Below are 27,394 nucleotides of genomic sequence, written 5' to 3'. Positions count from 1 at the left end.
ATGCACCACCATGCTTGGGTACATTTTTAAAAAATTTTGTAGAGATGGGGTCTTGCCATGTTGCACAGGCTGGTCTCAATTCCTGGCTCAAACGATCCTCTTGCCTTGGCCTCCCCAAATACTGGGATTATAGGGGAGAGCCACTGCACCTGGCATGTTGCCTTTTTTAAGATAGGTAATACAAACAGTAGTAAAAATCAAACACAAATAACTGGAAGTTACTTTTCCTTTCCATCTTCTTATTCCCCAGTTTTCCTTGGAAGCAAACATTGTTAGCATTTCTCTCTGTCAATCTAGAGCTACTCCATGTATAAAGAGCATATATTTATTTTACCAATCAATATTGAGGGACGTTTAAGCTGCATCAACTCCCTCAAGTTTCAGTGGTGCTGCCATTCTTGTACCTTGTGTTTGTGCACTTGAACAAATCTACCTGTAGAATAAATTCCCTTGAAGTAGCATCCTGGTCAAAAGGTATGTGCATATTTAAGTTGGATATTGTCTAATGAAATTTCTCTCCAAATATATTCCACCTGTTTATACTCCCCGCAGCCCACAGGCACCCCCAGCAATTATGACAGTGTCTCTGTGACCTCACAGGAAGCGAATCATAGCCTTTGCTAGCTTTTTTTTTTTTTTTAACTTAGTCTGATAGGTAAAATCCAGAATTTCTGTTTTAATTACATTTCTCTATGAACAAGGCTATGTACCTTTTTGTCTTTCTAAACACCGTTTATTATATGTTTTCTGTGAACCATCTGAAACCCCTATTCTTGAGTCATGCTCGTTAATAAAGATCAGGCTGATGAAGTACAATTAACCATGTCATCTTAGTATTTATAATAGTGAAGAAAGGAAAGGCTTGGATGAGTTGATATTTACCAGACATTTTTTTGAAAGTAGGTTTCCAGGCCAAGTGTGGTGGCTCATGCCTGTAATCCTAGCACTTTGGGAAGCCGAGGTGGGTGGATCACCTGAGGTCAGGAGTTCAAGATCAGCCTGGCCAACATGGCAAAACCCCATCTCTACTAAAAATGCTAACAATTAGCTGGACCTGGTGGCGCATGCCTATAACCCCAGCTACTCAGGAGTCTGAGACAGGAGAATCGCTTGAACCCGGGAGGTGGAGGCGGCAGTGAGCCGAAATCACACCACTGCACTCCAGCCTGGGTGACAGAGCAACACTCCGTCTCACAAAAAAAAAAAAAAGTAGGTTTCCAGAAATTCAGGTAACAATCAGCATGGTACTGCCCTGCAGAGCTGAAAAAGGGAATGTGGGCAACATAAAGATAGCAAAGGTAAAGGAATTGATTTCTAATATCTGTGTTTCCTTTCCTGTTGGGGAGAGTATTGAGAACTTTCCACTCAGGCTTCTTAGATACCCACCCAGACATCATGAATTTCCCTGGTGCATTGACCAAGGAAGGATGGATGTACTTCTAGTTACAATTAAAATTCCAATGTATTGGATCTAAAATTACAGCCACATCCCAAGAGTCACCTGTGGTTTTATTGGATGAAAGGCTGCAGAATTTAAAATATTAAAACTGCTGTAGTCTAGGCCATCCACTAAAAAAGGATTAGAATAATTAGAGGAACATCCCTGTAGGTTCATGTTATAAGAAACCCACAGAAACCTAGCTAATCGTCCCCTACTGAATGGTGAATGGTTTAAATATCACGTTCTGCACTGAGACCTCAAAAGCAAGAGGTGTTGCTATGCTAATGCTCAACCAGCTTCATTCCCTGGCTGAATAACGGACACTGTATTAAAGGCAATTAAACCATCAAGCCCTTAAAATTCATATCAGCGTTACGGCTTCGGAGGCTTATTATGAACTAAGAATGTTCATAATAGAAACTTCTGAAAAACCTGCAAGAATTGGGGAACAGAGAGAGGATCATTTGATGAGATTTTTAAGCACTAACGAATACCAAAATAAATTAATCCTCATCTGTATTACCCTAGAAACACGTACCCAGTGTTCAGCTCCAACTCTGGCTCACACTGGTGTCTTGTGCAATTAGAATGTCTAAAACCTACTCTTAACAGATTATGCATCTTATTCATCTAACCCGAACTACATTCCGGGATGAATAATGTTTTAATTTCATTCATTCAGTGAGCCGGATGGCGTCTGGGGAGTGGAAAAGTAACACTTCCCAGCTGATTCCTGAGTCTGCCGTAGCTCTGTCAGAGTGCATAGGATGACAAAGAATCTGCTATGTGGACAGTATTTTACACTCACAGCTGAGCTTTCGTGACAATGATTATTTTGTCTTACTGTCCCTTTGGGGGGTCTCATATAATACCATTTGAGGATGTATTTAAAGAAGTAGTTAGGGGCAAGTCTGTTAATGCTTTTGCCGCCTGAAAAAACAAAGAATAAAGGCAGAGGAACACAGAAATGAGAGGCAAAAAAAAAAAAAAAAAAATAGAAACCCAGAAGTGACCGGGCACAGTGGCTCACGCCTGTAGTCCCAGCACTTTGGGAGGCCGAGGTGGGGCAGATCATTTGAGGCCAAGAGTTTGAGACCAGCCTGGCCAGCATAGTGAAACTCCGTCTCTACTAAAAATACAAAAATTAGCCGGGCATGGTGGCACACACCTGTAATCCCAGCTACTCGGGGGTCTGAGGCAGGAGAATCACTTGAGCCTGGGAGGCAGAGGTTGCAGTGAGCCGAGATCGCACCACTGCACTCCAGCCTGGGCAACAGAGCGATCCTCCATCAAAAAGAAAGAAAGAAACCCAGAAGGGAAAGTTCAGCTTATTAGAAGTGACTGTTGTAAGGGAAAATGACTATATTTGTATTGTTTTGTTTTGTTTTGTTTTTACTTTAGATGAGAAAAATATTGAATAAACTTGGTCATGAGCCTCTGAGCAAAAACCAACTCATGAAATAGTAATTCTCTGGAATGCACACACATGACACCTGTGAAGGCACACACACACAAGGAGGAAGCCATTGCAAAACCTAGCAAGAATAGCATCACAACAAAACAGCCTTTCTGGAAGAAAAATGTCAGGACCTGCTTACACCTATTTATTGAAATCATTTGACAGGTGTTTGGCGAAAGAAAATTTGAGACTCAAAGATGGAAGCACATATCCTGTCCTACCTCACACAGGACTCAGACCCGGGAACTACTGAACCCCAAAGGCTCTTGTCACTCCTTAGGATGTGGGACGTTACTCTGCACTTTTGCAGAGACTACATAATGTAGTTAGGAACAAGTAGGGAATTCATGACCAAAGTGAAACTTTTATGAATAGGTATTTGATAAATTACCTAAGGAGAATTAAAATGTAATGCACTAAAACTAAGTGAATAAACATCTGCTGTGCTTCTCTGCAGTGCTGGTATGTCACAGAAGATGCCATCTTTGGCTCCAGGTAGCTAATCATCATCAGATCAAGAGCTCCCCATCTAGCATGGGTTCATACATCAACTGTGCTAACACCAGAATTGCTTGCAAAGTTGATTGTTTGGAACATTTCTTGAAAGAAATACAAATTGGAAAAGTTTTGTGCCAATTAGTCTCTATAAAGGAATCTAAACTACACCCCCCAAAAAATGCAATTTTGACCATTTCTTTTTCTTTGTCTTTCTTTTTTTTTTTTTGAGACAGAGTTTCATTCGTCACCCAGGCTGGAGGGCAGTGGTGCAATCTCAGCCCACTGCAACCTCCACCTCCCAGATTCAAGCAATTCTCCCACGTCATTCTCCTGGGTAGCTGGGACTACAGGCGTGCACCACTATACCTGGCTAATTTTGTATTTTTAGTAGAGATGGGGTTTCACCCTGATTGTTGGCCAGGCTGGTCTTGAACTCCTGACCTCAGGTGATCCACCTGTTTTGGCCTCCCAAAGTGTTGGGATTATAGGCATGAGCCACCACGTGTGGCCAATTTTGACCTTTTCTGAAGAGAAAGATGAAGTAGAGTCAACCTTCTCACTAGACTTTTTTTTTTTTTTTAGAAATAAAACCACTAAGTTGCTGTAAGAAATCATCCCTAATAGATGCAACATTCATAATGTATCACACTTCTAAGATGTCGATACAATTTTCTTTGAAAATCCATTATGAAAAAAGTACAGTGTTTCAAATACATACTGTACTTGCTGCCAAATAGTACGCTTTCCCTGAATTCAATAAGAACATGTAACAATGTATCAGTCTGTTTAGTCTCTACCAAATTAAAATTGAAATAAGCGACAGCTATTTGGGAAACCAGAATGAGTAAATTGTACTTTCTCTCATCTCTCAGTCGGACATGGCACAGATCAAATTTTATCATTGAGCTGTAGTTCCTGGCATACGAATGCTTAATGTCCAAAAACGCAGTGTCTGCCACCCAGATAAGTAAAGTGAGTTACCTAAGGTCACATAGGCAAACAGCAGCAAAGCCAAAGCTAAGTGCCAACGCGTGTTCCTTTTTTGTCATTAGATTGCTCCTTTCAAACACATGGCGAAGCAATATTGTCTAGCAATTCAGAGAGCCCAGGTTACCTGGGTTCAAATCCCAGCTCTGCCACTTACTAGCTGTGTGACTTGAGGAAAGCTCCTTGGTCTTTCTGCTCCTCTTGTCCTTTCTTCAAATGGTTGTTGGAAGATTAACTAAGTTAACTGGGTACTCAAAAATGTTAGCTTTTGGGCTTTTTTCCTCTGTGAATATTTAAAGAGCATCATTAATGCACTGGTGTTCAGTCAGGAGGTATGATTCTGGCTGACACCATCTGCTATAAAAACACACTACTTGAGTGAATTCTGCTAAGAGAGTCCCAGTTGGAGAGCCACAGTTCCAGGCGAATGGACTGGGTATGGACTAGTGGCAGGGCTTCCTGACTTTTTCTTGTCCTTGGCACACACAGAAAGTGATATGTAGCACGCTGGGACAGGCAGACAAGACTGCTTGAAGCTCTAGGCTCCCCATGTCCTGTCCACTTACTCCAAGGACTGGGAGAATAAATGGTTCAGCCCACTTGCAACCCTTCTGAGGCTTACCAGTTGGAAAGCTCTACTGAGGTCCTTGTCAGCTTATCCCTGATGTGTTAGTTCTGATTAGGCATATGGAGTTGTCCCCATTGAGGCTAAAAGTAAAATAGGAACTAGTTTGTCCCAACCAGCTCCTCCAGAAGGTGTGTGGAGAACTTGTGTGCTACCTGTGAGTCTGCTGTGTGGGCTGCATAGACACCGATCCCGCCGCCAGAAACCCCAACTTGGAGTTAAGACACGTGACATAAACAGCTCACGAGTAAGTCCAAGTTCAGGCAGCACTTGATATGTGTGCACTGAGCAATCCAGATGAGATGCAGGGGACTTTGGATAGGGGATGTTTATTGCATTTCCTACTGCATCAGCTGGCACCATACCTATGGAGGACTTCTTGACCATCCAGACATGGGCATTCTGTTAAAGGCGTGGAATCTGTTGATATCTTGGCCTGACTGGCTGATGATTTGGTTGCTTAGGAGGTAGAAGAAACACTGCAGATATTACTGTTGTAAATTCTGGTCAGCAAGGAGGAGTGCATTGGAAATGTGTAAGTAACAAGATCCATGGAAGAAAAAAACCCTGACATCTCAGAATCATTAACACGAAATGAGTGAAATCCAGGGCTTAATTCTCCACATATTCTTTTTCTTGTTGTTGATACTCTTTTTTAAAATTATTTTTTGTGGGTACATATTAGGTGTATATATTTATGGGGTATATGAGATGTTTTGAAACAGGTATGCAATGTGAAATAATCACAACATATATATTTTACTGTTTAGAAAATCCAATTTCAAAATGTCAAAGAAAATAGACTTAAAAGGGAATATTTTTTACATGGGCTGTGAATTTAGAAAGCAAAAATAATCCGAAAGAGAAAGGCTTTACAGGCCTCTCAGATGAACCCACAATTTGTAATAGTATTTTAAAGAGTAGGAAGGTGGAACATATGATCAAAAACAAAGGGGCACAGAACTTGTTTTAAGGACTCCAGAGTTTTGTAGATGCTCACTTCGGTTGGAACAAAAAGATGAGCAATTTAATGACACCCAGTTTTGAGGATGGTACGTGAGACTAACTGGCCGAAGCAGAGCTACTCAATTTTTTTCTTTTTCAACAAGGAAGCTAGTCACTATGCTAACTGCAGAGAGTGAAGAGAACAAACAGAAGAAATTGAAGTCCAAGATAAGAGAAAGCATAGTCAGGAAATATCTTACTGCTTTTTGATTAGCTCAAGTCTTTAGGCTTAGAAAAATGGTCTCCCAAAACACTGAGAAAATTTCCATGTGTCATTGCTGAGTCAGCATCAGTACCTCTGAAAAAGTCTTGGGAAAATGCTAGATGAGTAGATGGACAGATTTTTTGGAAAATGAATTCCAGAAACTAGACTGATAAGCTGGATTGCAATGCCGAGGACAGTTTGAGAACAGAGTCTTTTATAAGCACTTAGTAAAGGAAGCAGTGTTCACTTAGGAACAGCACAGATTTGCTGAGAATAAGTCGTGCTAATCTTTCAAGACTTGTAGTAAGCTAAGAGTAGAAGGACTGTCTAACCTGATAAGTAGAATTTGTCAGAAACTGACATTTAATGGTGAAACACTAGATAATATATAAACTTCAGAAATAAGGAAAGCTGCTGATATTCAGTATTATTCTGGAGACCTTAACAATGGAATAAGCCAAGGAAACAAAATTAGGAGTAACTACTGAAGAGGAAGAAACAAAATTCATGTGATTCTCTTCTTAAAATCCAAGTGAATTCCAACCAATAAGAGTTGTGCAGAGTGGTCAGAGGCAGAAATATCCTAAAGTCAGCAGCTTTGTATATCTATCTAGTCATTTAAAACTTAGGGGATACGGGCCAGGCGTGGTGGCTCACACCTGTAATCCCAGCACTTTGGGAGGCGAGGCAGGCAGATCACAAGGTCAAGAGATCGAGACCATTCTGGCCAACGTGGTGAAACCCCATCTCTACCAAAAATACAAAAATTAGCTGGGCATGGTAGTGCACGCTTGTAGTCCAAGCTACTCAGGAGGCTGAGGCAGAAGAATTGCTTGAATCCAGGAGGTGGAGGTTGCAATGAGCCGAGATCATACCACTGCACCCCAGCCTGATGACAGAGCAAGACTCCGTCTAAAAAAAAAAAAAATTAGGGGATATGTAATAATAAGATCTCATTTTCAATTGTGACAAAACTGAAAAATACCTAGGAATAAAGTTATGTTCTATACCTTAATGAAAAAGTTTAAAAATTCTAACTGAAGGACATTTTAAAAGATCTGAGTAAATGGAGAGAAATATGTTCCTTATGAGTATATTCTTTCAAATTAATCCATAATATGTAATACTTTGAATCAGAATTCCAGTGGGATTTTCTGAGAGTAACTTGAATTCTGGAATTCAAGAATTGAAGAATTCAAGTTACTATCACAAAAGGAATCTGGAAGACTAGACACGTGATAACAGCTAAGAAAAAAAAGAAAAATGATGTGAGAAAGGGAATAAGATTTATAATGTCACATATACATGTATATATTAAAACAAAAGTAATTAAGACAATCTGATACAGGGTTAGATAAATAGAACAGTAAAAGTATGAAGAGGCCGGGCACAGAGGCTAATGCCTGTAATACAGCACTTTAGGATGAGAAGTGGGAGGATTGCTGAAGGCCGGGAGCTGAGACCAGCCTGGGCAACATGATGAGACCCTGTCTCTACAAAAGAAATGAAAAATTAGCCAGGTGTGGTAGTGCACACTTGTAGTTGTAGGTACTCGGGAGGCTGAGATAAGAGGATTGCTTAAGCCCAGGAATTCAAGGCTGCAGTGAGCTGTGATTGTGCCACTGCACTCTCACCCGGGCAACAGAGGGAAACTGTGTCTGTCACAAAACAAAAAAATATGAAGAATCCCAAAACAGGTTTATATTGTCTACAAGTCATGGGCAATCCAGAAAACTGAAACTACTCTAGGCACTTCTTACAGAGGGAATTTAATTCAGGGAATTGGTTATACAAAGGCTGCAAAAACTAAGAAACTTAATTGGACAGCGAGGCAACCTAGAAATTAGCAACAACCAGAACCTGCTTATCACTCCTATAGCTGGAGGGACAAAGGCAGTGTTCCAGCACCCAGGAGCTAAGGCAGCAGGAAGCCAGTCTAGTGGGAGCTGGAGCCGCAGAGAACTCATGGCTGCTTTCGGGAACATCACCAGAGGCATGAAGAAATGAGGGAGAAATACCCTGACTTGTCTCCTGTGTTCACCCTCCAGTCCATGTCAGTGCCTCCCATTGGCCAAACCTATGTAAAAGCCAGAGGACAGGGAGCCTGAGAAGTAAAGGTTCCTGTAAACAGAGTAAGTCGCAGGGGAGCAAAGAAAGGATCTGAGAGCACTCACGAAAGTGGCGGACACATATGAAGATGGCATTGCAACTTCATGGAGCAAGGGTGAATGATTCTTTGGGTGATCTTGGAACAATTGACTCTCCATTTCAGAAAAAGTTAGGACTTTACTTCACAATATATACATAAACTCCTGATGAGTTCATAATCCAAAAGTGAAAAATAAAAGCTGAAAGTTCACTCTTATGCCAACGTGGAGCTCAGGCAAATCCCCTCACCAGTGAGCATGCATTGACAACTCCAGGCCTTAGCACATGCGGTGCCTTCTGCCCAGACCACCCTGTGCAGTCCCTCCCCCAGCCACTGCCATCATCCTTCAGGAGCCAGGACCTGCTTCAAGCATCACTACCGCAGGAAGTCTTCCTTGTTGGTTCCAGTTGGGTTGGGCACCCCTATCCCATGTATCAAGGCAGCAGTGAGCCCTTTGAAGGCTGATATGGTTTGGCTGTGTCCTCACCCAAATCTCTTCTCAAATTGTAGCTCCCACAATTCCCAAGAGTTGTGGAAGGGACCTGGTGAGAGATAATTGAATCAGGGGGCAGCTTCCCCCATACTGTTCTTGTGGTAGTGAATAAGTCTCACGAGATCTGATGGTTTTTTAAGGGTTTCCCCTTTCACTTGGCTCTCGTTCTCTCTTGTCCACCACCATCTGAGACGTACCTTTCACCTTCCGCCATGATTGTGAGGCCTCTCCAGTCACGTGGAACTGTGAATGTATCAAACCTCTTTCTTTTGTAAATTGCCCAGTCTCGGATATGTCTTTATCAGCAGCGTGAAAACGGACTAATACAGGGCAAAGATAACATCTCATTTGTCTTTACCCTTGTGCATGGCACAGTACCAGGCACAAGAGTTGGCCCTCAAATGCATACCAAATGCACTGATATTTCATTTTGTTCTCTGTCTAGCCAGTGTTAGTTGAGCACCTGCTATGTGCTTAGTGCTTTTCTTAACACAGTGGAGGACACAAAAACATGTGATGTGACAGTCTCTGTTTCTACAGAGTTAACTATATGGCTGGGAAGACAAGATACATACACAAGGATGTCTTAGCTGGGGGGTTCTGAGGAGGACTTGGATTTTCCTGATGAGTGCATTTGCTGCCTTAAATAGAAGCCAAGACAGATGGGAAGAGGCAGCAGATGGGCAGCACTTGAGGCAGCGAGCAGAGAGGCAGGAGTCCTGGACTGTGTCCCAGGATCAGGCAGGTACCTGCTGTGTGACCTGGTCACCTCCCTCCCGATAGCGAGCCCCCATCCCCCCATATGCAAAATGAGGTTGGATTACTATAGTAGTGGTTCTCAGCCCTGGCCACACATTGGATTTAGAGATAGATTATGGTGTAATTAGTCTGGGGAAGGGCCTGGGCATTGATACTTTTCAAAACCTCTCCTTGTGATATTTTTATCAGCTTTATTAAGATACACATCAATTGTACAACTTAATGTTTTTTAGTATTTTCACCAAGTTGTGCAACCATCACTGCAATATAATTTTAGAACATTTTCATCACCCCTAGAAGAAACTTCACACCCATTAGCAGTCACTCCCCCTTCCCTCTGCCCGCCATCCTCCCTATTCCAAGGTAGCCAGTAATCCACTTTCTATCTCTATGTATTTGTCTATTCTAGATGTTTTATATAAATGGAATCCTATAATACTTGGCCTTTTTGTGTCTGACTTCTTTCATGTAGCATATCATGTTTTCAAAGTTTATCCATGTCATGGCCTGCTCAATGTTTCATTTCCTTTTGTGGCTGAATAATACTCTTTTGTATGGATAGACCATGTTCTGTCTATCCATTCATCAGTTGATGGATATTTGGGGTGTTTCTACCTGTTGGCTCTTATGAATAATGCTGCTATGAACATTCACATGTCAGTTTTTGCACAGACCTGTTTTCACTTCTCTTGGGCATATACTACAAGTAGGCTCACTCAGTCATATGGTAACTAATGTTCAACTTTTTGAGGAACTGCCAAGCTGTTTTTCAAACTGGCTGCACTATTTTGCATTCTCTCCAGCAGTGTATAGGAGTTTTCCCCTGGTTATTTTATTTTATTTTATTTTATTTTATTTTTGAGACAGAGGCTCCTTCTGTCACCAAGGCTAGAGTACAGTGGCACAATCTCGGCTCACTGCAACCTCTACCTCCTGGGTTCAAGTGATATTCATGCTTCAGCCTCCAGAATAGCTGGGATTACAGGTGCCCACCACCACGCCTGGCTAATTTTTGTGTTTTTAGTAGAGACGGGGCTTCGCCATGTTGGCCAAGCTGGTCTCAAACTCCTGACCTCAAGTGATCTACCCGCCTCGGCCTCCTAAAGTGCTGGGATTACAGGTGTGACCCATCGTGCCTAGCCTCCCCCTAGTGACTTTAATATTTATCCAGGGTTTAAAACCACAGAACTGGATGATATCCGAGGGGCCCCATTTCTAAAATTCTGTGATTTCTTATCCAGGATTAGATCCCCAGGGCTCCCCCGGAAAGCCCATGTTGCTCAGAGCGGGGCAGAGCCGTAGAGTCTGTGATTGGCTTGTTGGAGCACTTGACCACTCAGCCTTGTTTCTGAGAGAAAGCCATGCCCAGCATTGGTCACAATTCTGACGGTGGATTCCAGGGGATACCATTATGCCATATGCAACAATTTTTTCTTTTTGAGACAGGGTCTCACTCTGTTGCCTAAGCTGGAGTACAGTGGCTCAATCTTGGATCGCACTGCAGCCTGGACCTCCCAGGCTCAAGCAGTTCTCCACCTCAGCCTCCTGCGTAGGTAGGACCACAGGTGTGTGCCACCATGCTGGGTTTTTTGTTGTTGTAGAAATGGGATCACCCCATGTTGCCCAGTCTCGAACTCCTGGGCCCAAGCAATCCTCCTGCCTTGGCTTCCCAAAGTGCTAGAAGTACAGGTGTGAGCCATCAAGCCTGGCCCAGCATGCAACAATATTGACTGAACACCACATGTTTGGTAGTCCGGCAGTCCAGGATCAGGGAGAGGAGAGGCTCTGCTTGGGGGTACATATGGGATTAGGCAGGGCTGGAAGAGCCCCTGTGACCTCACTTGTTCTGCAAGCAATAAAGTCTCTTATGACTAGGCCACAGTAGGAACACTAGCTTTTCTGGAGTTGGAGGCCAAATGGGAAGTGGGTCTTCCCCTGAGAAAAAGGAAGAGAAGGGGGCACCAGCAGCTTCCTTGCAGGAAAACTGAAAATTAACCATTAAAGCGCCTAGCACAGTGCTAGGCACATAGCAGCCCCTTCTTCCACACTAGATTTCTTTTCAACTGCCAGCTCATGAAAGCAGAGACTGAAGCCTACATCTGTCCTCTGTCACCCCCCCTGAAAACCAGGATGTGGGACCTCCTTTCCAGAATGCCAGGAGTCTCATGAACCTCAGTCTCTGGGGATGGTGAGTGTGCAGCTGGCCTCAACTCCTGGGCCTTAGACAAGGTCCCTGAGTACTGCTGGACCTTCTAGGGTAGGCTTGACCTCTGAGGTCCCTATGAAGAAGGAAGATGCACAACCTAGTGAATGTCATTTACATTGTAGTCTGTGAGTGGCATCTCCAGGAGTTCCACAGGGCACAATCCATGAAGCCATGAGCAACCCCACAAAACTTCTCCATGTTAAAATCTTCAGGATGATTCCCCAGGCATGTGAGCTGAGAAAGCACCCATGTCATTCTGCTGCTTGCTTGGGAACTTTTACTCTTCGAAAGACCTTTGACCTGAGCAGATTCAGGCAGCTTCAGGCAGCTTCTCTGACCCTCATCTATTTCTCTTTTCGTTTGTTTCTTTCTCTGCCTCTCTCCAAAGTAGCTATAAGATGAAGGTCACACATGCATATTTTATTTGACATATTATGAAATGCACTTTCTCACTCCCTGTATATATATCTTTTTACTGTTTTAACTCTTCACTCTGGGTTTCCTTGAAATAAAAAAGTTTTAAATACCACTCACTTTTAACTTGGAAAGACAAATGCATGATACCACTGTGCTCCTCCAAGTCCATGGCAGACATCAATAATCAATCACAGCACTCTTTCCCCCTGAGCTGGGCACAACCTCAGACTCCTTCTGAATCTTGCACTCCAAGCAGAGAGTGAGAATCAATTGGAGCTGGCATGACAGATGATATCTATTTGCCATCCCTCAGGAACTCTTACTCAAAGCTTTCCAACTCCACCTCCAGCCCTGAATGTACGCCAGATCTCTGCTACAAGACATCTTTCCCTTTGGGTGTTCATTCTCACACTCTTTGTTACCCATGTGATGCTCGATCATAATTTTCTCTGCTCAAAGCAGCTCTCATTCTCCACCTCATTTTTTTCTATTAATGACATGCCATTTGCCTGGTCCTCTAAGCTAAAAAACATTTGGAGTTTTCTGACCCTTCCATGTCTCCATGTTCTCCCTTTCTCAAATCCAGCTAGTATGCCTATCTTTTCCTTTTGATGTTTCTCTGATTTGTTCCTCCCATCTAGACAATGATGGTGTCAGACCTTTAATAGGCTGGTGGCAGCAAGGAAGAAGGGCAGGGTGGAAGATGAGCCCCTCAGTTGGGAAGCCCTCTCCAGTCCTTCCAAGCAAAGGGGAATTTTCTCTGCTCTGAGCTCCCAGTCTCTGCAGCTCCTTAGGACAGATATTATTTTCAACATATTTGCAAGACAGGAAAAATAATATTAACAGACTTTGGGGTCCACAGACCTGTTGTCAAATCGCAGCTGCACAACTTCATTAATCCATCCTTTCTTTCATTCTTTCTTCCTCCCCCTCCCTCCCCTCCCTTCTTCCTTCCACCAAATATTTATGAAACACCTACTATATAACAGGTAAAGGTCTCCATGTTTTAAAAAGGGAATCTTTTCTGTAAAATAGCTAGCACAGTACCTGAGACATACAGCAAGTACTGGATAAACAGTTGGGGGAAAGGATGATTCTCAGATCCAGAAATGTGCCCAGAAATCACTTAACCCAACTCACGTTACAGTTGAGGGACTGGAGGCTCAGAGTGACTGCCTAAGCTTCTCTTGCAAAATAGGGGCATAACTAAGACTTGAGCCCAAGTTTTTCCACTCCAACTCAGGGCACTTTTTGCTGCCTCCATGGGGCATGAAGAGGGTGGATACTCTGATTGTGTTTCAGGCTGGAGAGGCGAGGAGGGATCGTGATTCCCAGAAGCCAAAATCGTGCCTTCTTCCACATTCTTACACACACATACGCACGCGCACACACACGTGCACACACACATGCACACACATGCATGCGTGTGCTCACAGAACCGTCCTTGAGCAAAGTCTCCAGGAGGCAGCCAAGATGGGTCAGAGATGCAGCTCATGGGACAATGTAGGGGACAAATAGTGCCATTTCTTCTGGACTATCTTATGCATCTGCAACAGAGTCCTCAATGACACCTCCTCCCAATGTCCCCAAGTGACAGGTCTGCAAGCCCTGCTTACAGCTTCAAAATATCCCAGAAGTCAGTTCACCTCACTCCGTCCACCAGGTTAGTCTAGATCCCGCCCTGCGGCAGTCTCCTAACAGAGAGATACTGGAGTCTCTCCCCCACCAGCCTCTTCCACACAGTGCTCAAAACAAACTCTCCGAAATGTAACTCCCTTGCTTAAGCCCTTTCCTTGATAACCAGGCATTCTAAGCCCTTCATAACTAGCCCCAGCCTGTCTTAGTCTCCCCTCCTGTTACTTCCCTCATCACTTCTCTTATCCAGACATCCTGCTCTTTCAACCACCCTTCCTTTGCTCCTACTATTCCTTAGGCCTGGAACAGCTGTTTCTACCTTTTCCACCTAAAAGAAATTCTACACACAAAAAAACAATGACAAAATAACACACCACCTCTGATTTTGAGCATGTGGGTTATTAATTGGAAAAATCTAACTACTTCAAGCAATAAATAAATAAAGGCATTTACTAGACCTTATAATTGAAAAGTTCAGTGGTCATGCCAGCTTCAGGTGTGGCTGGAACCAGGAACCAAAATTATATACCATTAAGTTTCTTCTCTCTCTGACTATCTCTAACCTCTGCTCATCTTGTCTTTCTTTGTGCATCGGCCTCAGTCTCACTAGGCCTACTACTCTGTGTCCAAAAAAGACACTCATGAAGAGCCCCAGCTTACATCATCCTTACAGCCAGAGCCAGCTTACCCATTACACGCAGTAGGCACACAATACTTAGGCTCACAATACTTTCAGGGACTCACAAAAAGGTTTTAAATATTTTTTAAAATAAGAAAAAAATGGATTTTCAGTTAAGGAAAATGTTTTAATACATGTTATTAACATATTTACTTTTATACAATTGTGAAATTTAATTTTTAGTTAACTTTTATAGAAAACGGACAAAGGGGCCGGGAGCGGTGGCTCACGCCTGTAATCCCAGCACTTTGGGAGGCCGAGGTGAGCGGATCACGAGGTCAGGAGATCGAGACCATCCTGGCCAACATGGTGAAACCTCGTCTCTACTAAAAATACAAAAATCAGCTGGGTGTGGTGGTGCACGCCTCTAGTCCCAGCTACTCGGGAGGCTGAAGCAGGAGAATCACTTGAACGCAGTAGGCTGAGATTGTAATAAGCCGAGATCGTGCCACTGAACTCCAGCCTGGTGACAGAGCGAGACTCCATCTCAAAAAAGAAAAAAAAGAAAACGGACAAAGGCGGCTGGGCACGGTGGCTCACGTCTGTAATCCCAGCACTTTGGGAAGCCTAAGCGGGTGGATCATGAGGTCAGGAGATCAAGACCATCCTGGCTAACACGGTGAAACCCCATCTCTACTAAAAATACAAAAAATTAGCCAAGCATGGCTTGTAGTCCCAGCTACTTGGGAGGCTGAGGCAGGAGAATGGCGTGAATCCAGGAGGCGGAGTTTGCAGCGAGCTGAGATCGCACCACCGCACTCCAGCCTGGGCGACAGAGTGAGACTCCATCTCAAAAAAAAATAAATAAATAAGAAAGAAAATGGACAAAGGCAAAAGGGCTTGTGGCACACAAAAGTCACAATAAGGCCCTGCTTGCCTGTCACAAAGAAAGAGAGAACCTGTCTTTCAGTTTTCGTGTGTTAAATCTTAGGGAAACTCTGATTGTCCCTAATTGGATCACATTCCAGAACACACGCCTGAGAAGGATGCAGGACTCTGATTGGCCAGGCTCAAGTCTCAGGCCCGCCCCTGAGGAGGAAATGTCAATCGCATACAAACACAAGGAATGGGGCTTCCTATAAGAAAGAAGATTCTGTGTCAAGAATTGTCCAGCAAAACTGAACTGTCTTCCTCCGAATGCTCTTTCCCTTACCAACACCTTCCCCCAGGAGAACTGATTGCTTCCACTTCTGCATTTTCTTAGCAGTTTGTTCTAGTATGATTGTAAGTGACTGAATCACAGAGCTTCCTACTCTGGTGTGTGAGTTCCTTGAAGGCAGAGTGAAAGAGTGGGCAGTAGAGATCTGAACCATGGAAATGATGCAGAAAAAGGGATTTGCCCTGCGGGGGAGTAGGAGGAAGGGATCTTTATCTGGGTCTTGAAGGCTGGAAGTCTTCCTGGAAGAAGGGGCATTTTCACTGGGTTGACAGATGAGGAAGGACTCCAGGAGGCACCAAGAAGTGAGAGGCATCAGGATGGGAAGGAGTTAGGGTGTGAAGTAGAAGGGTGTAGCAGGAGATGAGGCTGAAAAGAGAATGGGACAAGATTGTGGGGAGGTGGGGGCTGTCAGTGCCACATAAAGGATTGTGGCTTTTATCCTTCAAGCCAGGGCTCTTCACCTGGGTCCATGGAGAGGCTCTAGAGGACCTGATATTGGATGTAGAATGTTGCTTGTTGGTGTAGGGAAGGTTCATGGTATTCACCAGATTTCCAAAGGGGTTTCTGTCTTAAAGTGGTTAAGAATTATTAGTATTAGGCTGGGTGCAGTGACTCATGCCTGTAATCCCAGCACTTTGGGAGGCTGAGGCGGGCAGATCACTTGAGGTCAGGAGTTCGAAACCAACCTGACCGACATGCTGGAACCCTGTCTCTACTAAAAATACAAAAATTAGCCAGGTGTGGTGGTGTACACCTGTAATCCCAGCTACTCAGGAGGCTGAGGCATGAGAATTGCTTGAACCCGGGAGGTGGAGGTTGCAGTGAGCTGAGATGGCACCACTATTCCAGCCTGGGCAACAGACTGAGACACTGCCTTAAAAAAAAAAAAGAATTATTATTATTAGAGATATATTCAAGCTCCTTGAGGAAGGAGACCATGGTCTGGAATGTAATTAGAATAGCACTCTGGCAATTACTCTGGGAAGGATGGACTAAAGGAACAAGCAGAGACGGGGAGAGCCAGCAGGAATGTTACAGGAGTCTGGGTGGAAGATGACATGGCCTTCAAATGGGGCAATCTTAGTTTAAAAAAAAAAAAAAGGAGGTGATCCATTGGAATTAAAAGATGTTGTAAGTTGGGCACAGTGGCTCACACCTGTAATCCCAGCAGTTTGGGAAGCCCAGGAGGGTGGACCAGTTGAGCCTAGGAGTTTGAGGCCAGCCTGGGCAACATAGCGAGATCCTGTCTCTACAAAAAATTTTAAAAATTAGCCAGGCATGGTGTCGTATCCCTGTGGTCCCAGCTGCCTGGAGGCTGAGGTGGAAGAATCACTTGAGCCTGGGAGCTTGAGGCCACAGTGAGCTGTGTTTGCACCATTGCACTCCAGCTGGGCAATACAGCAAGACCCTGTCTCAAGAAAAAGATGTAGCAGTGATGTTAACTGGAGCTTTCTGCATGTTGTGGGTGACAGAGAGGAAGAGAAAGTGACCCCAAGACTTCTACTTTACATTATGATCTTGTCATAGGATTATTTACTAATGATTTTTATTATTGTTTTTACCTCTTCCTCTCATTTAGAGAATGCCTTTTAAAAAAAGAAATAAATATTATTTCATTTAATTTCAAATACTTCTTTAAGGTACAAGATTTAAAGTCTCTGATATATACAAACTTCTACTTTGTTCTTTTTCTTTAAGTATAATATTACCATTGTACATACTTCATAATAACTATGGATCTATTTATTGAATTTATTTCTTTCAGTGTTTAATGCCTAGAAAACATATTTGAAAGTGCACAGAGGACTTGCAAGGCATTTTGCTTTTCTAAATCCTGACTGTGTCACCCTCCACAGCTACCCGCTCCCTTCCCCAGTGCTCACCAGCTCAGACCGGTTACCTTTTGGCATTGAGGAGAATGGGGGCACACCGTTCCTCACCGCAGCTTCAGGAAGGCATCACCACCAGCACCAGCACCAGCATCAGCACCAGCACCACTCAAACTACAGCCTCTCACTGACCCTGGAGAACAAAGAGGGGCCTCTGAGGTCCCCAAACTCCAGCAGCAAGTCCCTTACAAGTGAGTAGGCATGGAGGGGGCAAGGCAGGAGAAGGGGGAGCAATGCTGCCGGGCATGAGACTTCCCTAGATTCTTAAGACAGACCCTTGTGGTGCAGCACACAATGGTGGTCATGTTATGCTGGGCTACCAGGTTTGGGCCAGAGTAGACAACAGCCTTATGCATTTGAGTAGAAGCACTTTAGGGATTGTGGCTTACCAGTAAACTCCAATTTCATCACAGGGTCACAGTTCTCCACATCCTTTCTCTTTTTTTTCTTTTCTTTTCTTTTTTTTTTTTTTTTTTGAGATGGAGTCTGGCTCTGTCACCCAGGCTGGAATGCAGTAGCACGATCTCAGCTCACTGCAACCTCCGCTTCCTGGGTTCAAGCAATTCTCCTGCCTCAGCCTCCTAAGTAGCTGAGATTATAGGCATGTGCCACCACACCCAGCTAATTTTTGTACTTTTAGTAGAGACGGGGTTTCACTATGTTGGCCAGGCTGGTCTCAAACTCCTGACCTTAGGTGATCCACCCGCCTCGGCCTCCCAAAGTACTAGGATTACAAGTGTGAGCCACCACACCTGGTCAAGAAGTGAAGGCTTTTGAAAAGTGATTAAGTCATGAGAGTTCCACTCTTATGAATACATTAATGCCTTACAAAAGAGCTGGAGGAAAAAAATCCCAAAGTGCTGGGATTACAGGTGTGAGCCACGGCACCCGGCCTCCACCTCCTTTCTTAGCAGTTGTCTGCCTCTGCAGTACCCAGCACTGGCTTGAGCAATGGAAAAGAGAAAGAGGGGAGAGAAGTGATTACTGGACTTTCTACTTTCTTCATTATAGAAAAACTCATTCTATCCCATTTTTGACATTTCAATTTGGACAGCAAAGTGGTATCAGATAGATCCAATCTGTCCACTGTTATGGGTCTCAGAAAGAGAAGTCACAAAAATAGAGAGTGAGCAATCAGAAATTTTATTATTTTATTTTATGACAGGGTCTTGCCATGTTGCCCAGGATGGTCTTGAGCTCTTGGGCTTAAGCAACACTCCTGCTTCAGCCTCTGAAAGTTCTGGGATTATAGGCATGAGCCACCGTACTCAGCACAGAAATATTGTTAGCAATATGATGGAATGAGTTTATATCTTTTAAATCTAATAAAAATATGGGCTTTGATTCTGCATGTCAGTTATTTTATTTTTCTAGAAACTCACTTTTAATATATATTACCGAATAATTCATCTTTGGTAGACTGAGGGAAAGAACTTGTTGTTTATCAAATGTGGTTTGAAAAGTACTGAAGGCTGGATGCAGTGGCATGTGCCTATAATCTCAGCTACTTCAGAGGCTGAGGCAGGAGAATCACTTGAAACTGGGAGGTGGAGGGTGTAATTACGCCTGTAATCCCAGCACTTTGGGAGGCCGAGATGGGCAGATCACCTGAGGTGAGGAGTTGTAGACCAACCTGGCCAACATGGTGAAACCCTGTCTCTACTGAAAATGTGAAAATTAGCTGGGCATGGTGGCGCGCACCTGTAATCCCGTCTACTTGGGAGGCTGAGGAAGGAGAATCACTTGAACCTGGGAGGTGGAGCTTGCAGTGAGCCGAGATGGTGCCACTGCACTCCAGCCTGGGTGACAGAGCCAGACTCCAAAAAAGAAAGAAAGAAAGAAAGAAAGAGAGAGAGAGAGAGAGAGAGAGAGAGAGAGAGAGAGAGAGAGAGAGAGAGAGAAGGGAGGGAGGGAGGGAGAGAGAGAGAGAGAGAAAGGAGGGAGGGAGGGAGGAAGGAATTGAAGTGGAGGCTTCGATTTTATCTCTCACCCTTGAACTGAGTCCCCTCTTTGATCTTCAATTTTCTCATCCATGAAATGGGGTAGAGGGTATTGAGATGACGACCAAGGAATCTTCCAGCTCTGATTTTGCATGAGTCTGTGAGCTGGTGAGACAGGATGAGCCATCCAACCTTCACCTTGGGGCCACAGGGAACAACTCTGTGTCAGCTGAGCTGGTAATGGAAACTCGACACCCACTTGGTATTGAAGAATCAGAACTCTGTCCCTCATCACTATCCACACTGCCCATGCCCTAGTCCCTGCTTCATCTTTGTCTATCTAGATAACCATAACAGCCTCCTAACGGGCACCTGCTCCAGGACAATCTCCAAATAGTAGCTGCCAAAGTCATAGTTCTCACCCCATAACTCTGACCACGTGCCATAAGACCTTTCATTAGCTCTTTACTGTCTGGGGTAAAGTCCTTGCTTCTGAGCAGGGCCGTACACAGACCTGCATATCCTGACCCCTGCCAACGTCTTCATTCTTCCCTCCACTCCTCACCATACTTTAACTACATGGAACTACTCTCTTCTCACAAAATACTCTGCTGGGTCTCGCCTCTGTCCTTTGCACCTGCTGTTCCCTTTGCCTGGAATACTTTTCCCCACCTTAGTGAACTCCTACACATCCCTTAGCATGTTCGCTTGTCAGTGAAATGTTCTTTAACACCCGTCCTCAATTCTTGGCTTTGGAGTACCTTCCATCTTGCTCTTATAGCAATTAAATAAACCTTGTCTCGGTCTTCTTCGGAATATCTCCACATGTGTCTGTCATCCCCATTAGATTAGAATTGTGTCTCGTTCACCTCTTTCTTTCAGCTCCCAGATCCCAGTTGCTAATGATACTTGGCACAAGTTTTAATATGTAATGAATATTTAATATTTAATGAATATTTAATGTATTAATGAGTAAATTCAAGCTAGAAGGAGAAGTAGTGGCAAATAAATCCAAAGTAGCACAAAAATAAAAATCATTGGATTTGATTTTAGGAACATAACATGGCTTTTAAGGGCACATTATATGCCTGTTAGCCTGAACATCAATCTTTCCAGTTTGCATGGTGCTTTCCCATTTTTAAAGCATTTATACATAAATGACTTCATTTGATATTCACAGCAACCCTGCAAGGTAAGTAATTTTATTTTCATTTTTAAATGGCTCAGAGGGTCAGAGAGGCAAAACAACTTACCCAGGGGCATCCAGCTCATGTGTGGGGCAGTTAGACCTTGAAACCTTGACCTCAGATATTCTCATACCTTGTCAGCTGATGAGTACTCCAGGCTTGAGAGCTGCTGGAGGAGGAGGAGGCCGGCAGAAAGGGTGCTGGGAATCGGGCGCTGGCAAGTGTCCCTTTTCCCCTATATCTATCCATCCTTTCAACCTTTCCTTCTTTATTTCTCCTGGCTGCTTTGTAGAACTGAGTCCAGGAACACCTGCCTTGTTCAGTGAAGCCGCTGCCCATCTAAAGAAGCTGGAACTGGAAACTGTAAAGGCTGCTGGACCCTGGCCTCCTCTGCACATCAACATAAACAAGGTGCCAAGGGCGGGGGCTCGGCACTGACCATGGACTTGGTGCTAACATCAAACCTCTGATTACTACCCTAGCCTGCCTGCTAAACCAAGTGCCTTTGCCTTGGAGGGATCTCTATTCCATCTTTCCTGACATTTCTGTTCAGTCTGTCCTTTTGGAGCAAATATTTACTTACCTTCCTTTTGGGTGAATTACAGCATTAGACGTCGTTCCCAGTGTTTCGCCCAACGGGCTAGATCTGTTTGTTAGTTGTCTCTCCCTCCTACTAGACCGAAAGCTCCAGAGGGAGCATCCACACTTACCGCTTTCCATTTCTAGCCCTCTGTCTCCTTCTGACAATGCCTGGCACATTGTAGATGTTCAGTAACTGTTTGCAGGAGGAAGGAAGGGAGGGATTAAGATAGGGAGGGAGAAGGAGACAGGGCAGAAGCCAGGCCCCCTTTTGGCTAGACCTATTCTTACATCCAAATGGGCAGCCTTATAAAAGCCAAATTTTATCTTAGAATGATACATACCACTGCTGGATTCAGTCGGTCATTTAGTTCAACCTTCTCAATGTCTCAGACCAGAGGAAGGGAAATGACTTTCTCAGGATTACACAGCCCTTGACAACCTTCTCAATGTCTCACACCAGAAGAAGAGAAATGACTTTCTCAAAGTCACATGGCCCTTCACAAGGTTGCAAGGCCTTTGAATCTCCATCCAGTGTCCTTTGCACTCCAACATGCTTCCTCGTTTTCTTTGCCAGCGTTTCTCAACTTTGGCACTAGCAACATTTTGACCTGATGACTCTTTTTTGCAGTGGCAGTCCTATGCATTGTAAAGTGTTTTGCAGCCACCACACACTAAATGCCACTAGGGACCCCCATCCAGTTGTGACAACCGAAAATGTCTCCAGACATTGCCAAATGTTCTCAGAAGGGCAAAATCTCCCCAGTTGAGAACCACTGTTGTACATACATTTTAATTTTTTAAATCCCCAAAGGAAGAATCTTTTTCATTCATGGTTCCTTTCTTCCACTTTAACGCTTAGCTTTGTCCCTTTATGAGAGGGAATAGGAAGAATTTGGAAGAACTGCCCTGTGCAGCATGGGAAGGTTATACCTCCTGCCCTTCCCGTCCCTGACCTTCCCCATAATCCCTCAGCAGGGCGGCCTGTGGTTCCTTTGATTACTAATGGACCCCAACTTCAGGTTTAACCTTCAAAGCCCTGCTTATTCACTTTTTTTCTATACCACCCTCCGTGATGGCCAGCTAGAGAGAATTCTTCCTGCAGGATGGCTCTGATAGCTGTTCAGTCAACAAATCTTTATTAAGCAGGCTTACCCTAGCTGCTAGGGATTCAACCCAATGCACTGTGTGGCCCCGATTGGTCTTTTTTCTCTTAGTTGCCTGGTTTTCAACTTTTCTTCTGCAGTATACACAATAAATGGTTTTAATGGGGGCTTATCCAGAGTTTGGCAAAATCCAAAAATATTTTGCAAGGAAATACAGCATATAGTGTAGCACAGAACCCACAAGCTCTATAGTGATTTGCAGTTGCCATGACTACTGGTGCGGCATTGACAATAGTGGTTTGCTCTGGGTGAAGGCCTGACTGAGACACCTGTGGGTTATTCCTAGAGGTCAAGTTACAACTCCCTTCCTATCTCCTCCACTCAAAGAAATTGGCGTGCATGGTGGCTCATGCCTGTAATCCCAGCACTTTGAGAGGCTATAGGCAGGTGGATCTCTTGAGGTCACAAATTCAAGACCAGCCTGGGCAACATGGCGAGACCCCATCTCTACTATAAGTATAAAAATTGCAAGATGTGGTGGCAGGCACCTGTAATCCCAGCTACTAGGGAGGCTGAGGCAGAAGAATCGCTTGAACCCACAAGGCAGAGGTTGCAGTGAGCTGAGATCCTGCCACTACACTGCAGCCTGGGTGACAAAGCGAGACTCCCTCTCCAAAAAAAAAAAAAAAAGAAAAGAAAAAAGAAAGAAAGAAAAAGGAAATGCATTAGTAATCAAGTAAGCTAGAGTGACGTAATTGTACAGATAATTTTGGCTTTGTCCTGACACACACACACACAAAATATATTACTTCACACTTTGAGGTTTTTTTTTTTTTTTGAGATGGAGTCTCACTCTGTCTCCCAGGCTGGAGTGTAGTGGCATGATCTCGGCTCAGTGCAACCTCCGCCTCCCAGGTTCAAGCAATTCTCCTGCCTCAGCCTCCCAAGTAGCTGGGATTACAGGCACACGCCACCACACCTGGCTAATTTTTATATTTTTAGTGGAGACAGGATTTCACCATGTTGGCCAGGCTAGTCTTGAACTCCTGGCCTCAAGTGATCCACCCGCCTCGGCCTCCCAAGGTGCTGGGATTACAGGTGTGAGCCACCGTGCCTGGCCACACTTTTTTGTTGTTGTTATTGTTATCATTCATGAAACATTCCTTGCAACAGACCTCACTTCTCACTTCCGATCATGGCACCAAAATTGGGAGCCATTGGCTTGGATGACTTTTAAGGTTTTTTTCCAGCCTCAAGGGTCAAGAATCCTCTGATTCTTCTAAGGTTTGGATAACTTCCTGTTCTTGATTGAATGGTGAGATGTCATTTTCACTGTCCAATTCCAAAGTTTGTGCCCAAAATTAACACAAGAATTTAATTATCAGATTTTAGATGTGTAAACAATTTGTATAAACAATTTAAATATACATCTGGTCATTTCTTTATCCCCAAACAGTATCCCCAAACAAATGGACTATTTCCAACTATAAAAATATCAAAGCCTAATTGTCATTCATGTCTATGTTTTGAAATCTGTAATCCCATATTGAACAATTCAAATTGACTGAACATAAAATACAAATTACAGTCACAGGAAAAGAGAAAGCACAATGTTCTTGAAGCCATCCTCTAGGCAGGAATGATACGGTCTTGGAACCCAGATGCTTGTCTCCCACAGAGATATCTTTTATACAAATTCATGTAACAACGCACACATTTCCCAAAATGTATATTGACCTTCACCTGCGTCAGTTCATATAGCAGAATATTACAGGTCTTGCTTTGTCCAGAATGAACAATAACGAGCCAGGTTGAATTTTATGTCCAAAAAAGCAGTTTAGAATGAGTAAATTCAAGGGGAATATCGACGCTAATTTTTCGTTCTTATTTTAGCAGCATTCTATTTTTTGAAGTGGGTCTTCGGTCATTACTGCCAGTATAACTACTTCCCCTTAAGCAATTGTCAAAAGCCTCAAATGGGCTTTATAACCAATGTGACTCCTGTATGCCAGCATACCATTCCGAAAAATTAAATCTAATTTTAAAATTATCTCTTCATGCACCAGTGAAATATCCATTCAATTATCTTGATGTAACAGGATTTACAAACACAAGATAAATTATCTTAAGGGTATACTGTAAACCTCACCTTTCAAAATAAATGTTACTTATTTGCCCGAAGGAGAAAGTGGAGGCCCTCAGGATAATGAATCCAGTCAAATGAGCCAGATTTCTTCAAATTCAACTTGGCGGCTCAGGAACAATTGATAGCTCAGGGTCGATCATTAGTGTTCTCACATCCAATGCTCTTTTTTTTTTTTTTTTTTTTTGGTTATATATGTTTGGTAACTAAAGAATCTAACCTGAAAATACCATTTATATCTGTTTTTCTCCCTTGAGCACCATAACAATCTTATGAAGAAAGAAACAGATTCAGAGAATTTAAGGGGAAGCAGTATGACTAGTCAGGAGCTCTGGCTTTGGAGTAACCAACGTCACCATTTCTAGCTGTCAGTCTTGGCTCCTCTGCTTACTTCCTGTGTGACTATGGGCAAGTGACTTACCATCTCTCTGCTTTGTTTTTTGTATCTATAAAATGGGGATGATAGTAGCTACCTTGAAATGAGATGATTACATGAGGGGACTCGGTGAGACATGCATATGAAATGCATAGTCAGCGGCTAACCCATAGTAAGCTCTCAGTATATGTTGGCCACTGGCATTGTTTTTCTTTTTAAAAACCAGCATCTTTTTTTTTTTTTGAGATACAGGGTTTTGCTCTGTTGCCCATGCTGGAGTGCAGTGGCACAATCTTGGCTCACTGCAACCTCTGCCCCTCAGCTCAGGTGATTCTCCCGAGTAGCTGGAATTGTAGGTTCTGGCCACCACGCCCTCCTAATTTTTCTGTTTTTAGTAGAGATGGGGTTTCGCTGTGTTTCCCAGGCTGGTCTCCAACTCCTGGGTTCAAGTGATCCAACCGCCCCGGCCTCCCAAAGCACTGGGATTACAAGTGTGAGCCACCGTGTCCAGCCCATGATCTTTTTCTTTTTTTTTTTTTTTTAATGGTCCAGGTAAGTGACAAAGCTGAGATTCAAATCTGTCTCTGCCTGTCTTGCTATTACATAAAATCGGAGAGTTCTGCTTGGTCTACCAAATGCTTCTCCATATGTTCAGAGGTGCCCCCGGGAAACTCTACCTCATTTCTTTATTAAACAATGTTAGCTGGCCAGTTGCTCTATACTTCCTCTAGCTTTCATAGCACTTGGTGCGTACCAACGTGCTCACTAGGACTTCTTAATTAGTGAATAAGATTAATGTTGGAACTTGTAGAACTTGAGAGGTTTTGGGCATTTGATTCTTGCTCTGGTACATGGTGGCTGATATGTCACATTTAGTCCTAATATTACTGAACTGACCTCTAGCAATCACACAGTCCTATGCCTTTCTTATTAAACACGTCTCTTCTAATAATGACTGTATATTATCAGAATCTTCTTTAGTACGTATTTATTGGACATCTACTATGTGCTGGGTACCATATTAGCACTGGGATAAGAAATGACCACAATAGGCATGGTTAACAATAAGACCTTACTTCCCAAAATGTGGTGTGTATACCATCAAAGATGATTTCAGGTTGTACACATGGATGAGTACTTTTTATTTTAATAGTGATATAAATATCATGTTTCTTATAATAAATATAATAGTCATAAAACCTATAATTTCAAAGATATTATTGCTTTGAACACAGTTCAAATAGATGTTCCCAGGGTAATTCACCTTAACTGGATCACATGAATTATAGATATGTGTTCTGTGAATACATGAGATATGGCAAAAATTATAAAGGTTGTGCAAATTACTGAAGTGCAAGACACTCTACAATAAGGTAACAGATATAAATTTCTTGTTGAAAATCACAATTTTCTGCCAGATTTGTTGTCAAACTGCCAATGAATATTTTGTACCCTTCCCCTGGACCCAACAAGTCACAGAATTGAATCTTTCTATGTAAGACATGGCAGTTATGGGGAAAATAGCACTGGACTGAGGTTAGGAGACTTGAACCAGGAGATGTCCAGTTCTGCCACTGGCTCTTGCCCCATGATGCTGAAAGAGCCTATTCCTTTCTTTGAATTTTTACCCTGGCTTCTGGTAGGTCCTCACCCTATTTCACGAGGGAATGAGATGCTGTGCCTGGGAATCCTTTGCAAATAGTAAAGCACTGATAAAAATATAAGGAGTTGGTGACATCCCTGTCTATGTATGTAGGTCTATGTGTTATATGCGGTTATGATTATTGGGAAAAGTTAATGCACATGTTTCTGTCTTTGTTTACAATCTGCTGTTTATATTTTGGTTTGTCTCAGGCTGAAGAAAAGAAAGTCTCGGAGAAAACTCTTCAGACTCCACTTTTGCCTTCCCCTGTGGCGGATCATGTGAAGTGTAACATTCTGAAAGCCCAGTTGGAAAATGCTTCCCGAGTGAACATCCAGGTGTGCAGAATGCATACATTCCTTTGATTTCATGTTATAGGATTTCCTCGATGCCACAGAGAAGAAAGAGGCACCGTAGGACTGAGATGCTGTGTCAGTCAGGGTCCAGTCAGGAGATGGGAACCGGGTATGTGAACCATACCTGATATGTGAACCAAGATTTTCATATAAAAGAATTAGGTACATAAAAGGGTAAAAAGAGAACTTGAAGGCAGCAGTTCTCAAATGTTATTGTGCATAGGTCACCTGGAAAACTGGGCCCTGTGCCTGGAGATTTGGTAAATTGGGGTGGGGGCTCATGAATATTCCTCTTCTCTCCTCTCCCCTCCTCTCCTCTCCTCTTCTCTCCCCTCCCTTACCCTCCCCTCCCCTCTCCTTCCTTTTTTCCTTCTTTCCTTCTTTCTTTCTCTCTTTCTTTCTTTCTTTCTTTCTTTCTTTCTTTCTTTCTTTCTTTCTTTCTTTCTTTCTTTCTTTCTT

At 43.4% G+C, this 27,394-nt stretch overlaps 1 protein-coding gene across 1 annotated transcript in view; it reads left to right on the top strand.

Moving 5' to 3' along the window:
• Positions 1–27,394, top strand: part of EPB41L4B (erythrocyte membrane protein band 4.1 like 4B) — a 179,941-nt gene that overhangs the window by 110,515 nt on the left and 42,032 nt on the right. The window contains exons 16-18 of the mRNA XM_011966377.1: positions 17,574–17,797; positions 21,026–21,144; positions 26,792–26,917. Of these exons, the coding sequence (XP_011821767.1) occupies positions 17,574–17,797; positions 21,026–21,144; positions 26,792–26,917 (469 nt within the window). The remainder of the gene's footprint in view (positions 1–17,573; positions 17,798–21,025; positions 21,145–26,791; positions 26,918–27,394) is intronic.

Source organism: Mandrillus leucophaeus, unplaced genomic scaffold (genome assembly GCF_000951045.1).
Source record: "Mandrillus leucophaeus isolate KB7577 unplaced genomic scaffold, Mleu.le_1.0 Scaffold76, whole genome shotgun sequence".
NCBI classification, from domain to species: domain Eukaryota; kingdom Metazoa; phylum Chordata; class Mammalia; order Primates; family Cercopithecidae; genus Mandrillus; species Mandrillus leucophaeus.
This window is presented reverse-complemented; position numbering and strand designations above follow the sequence as displayed.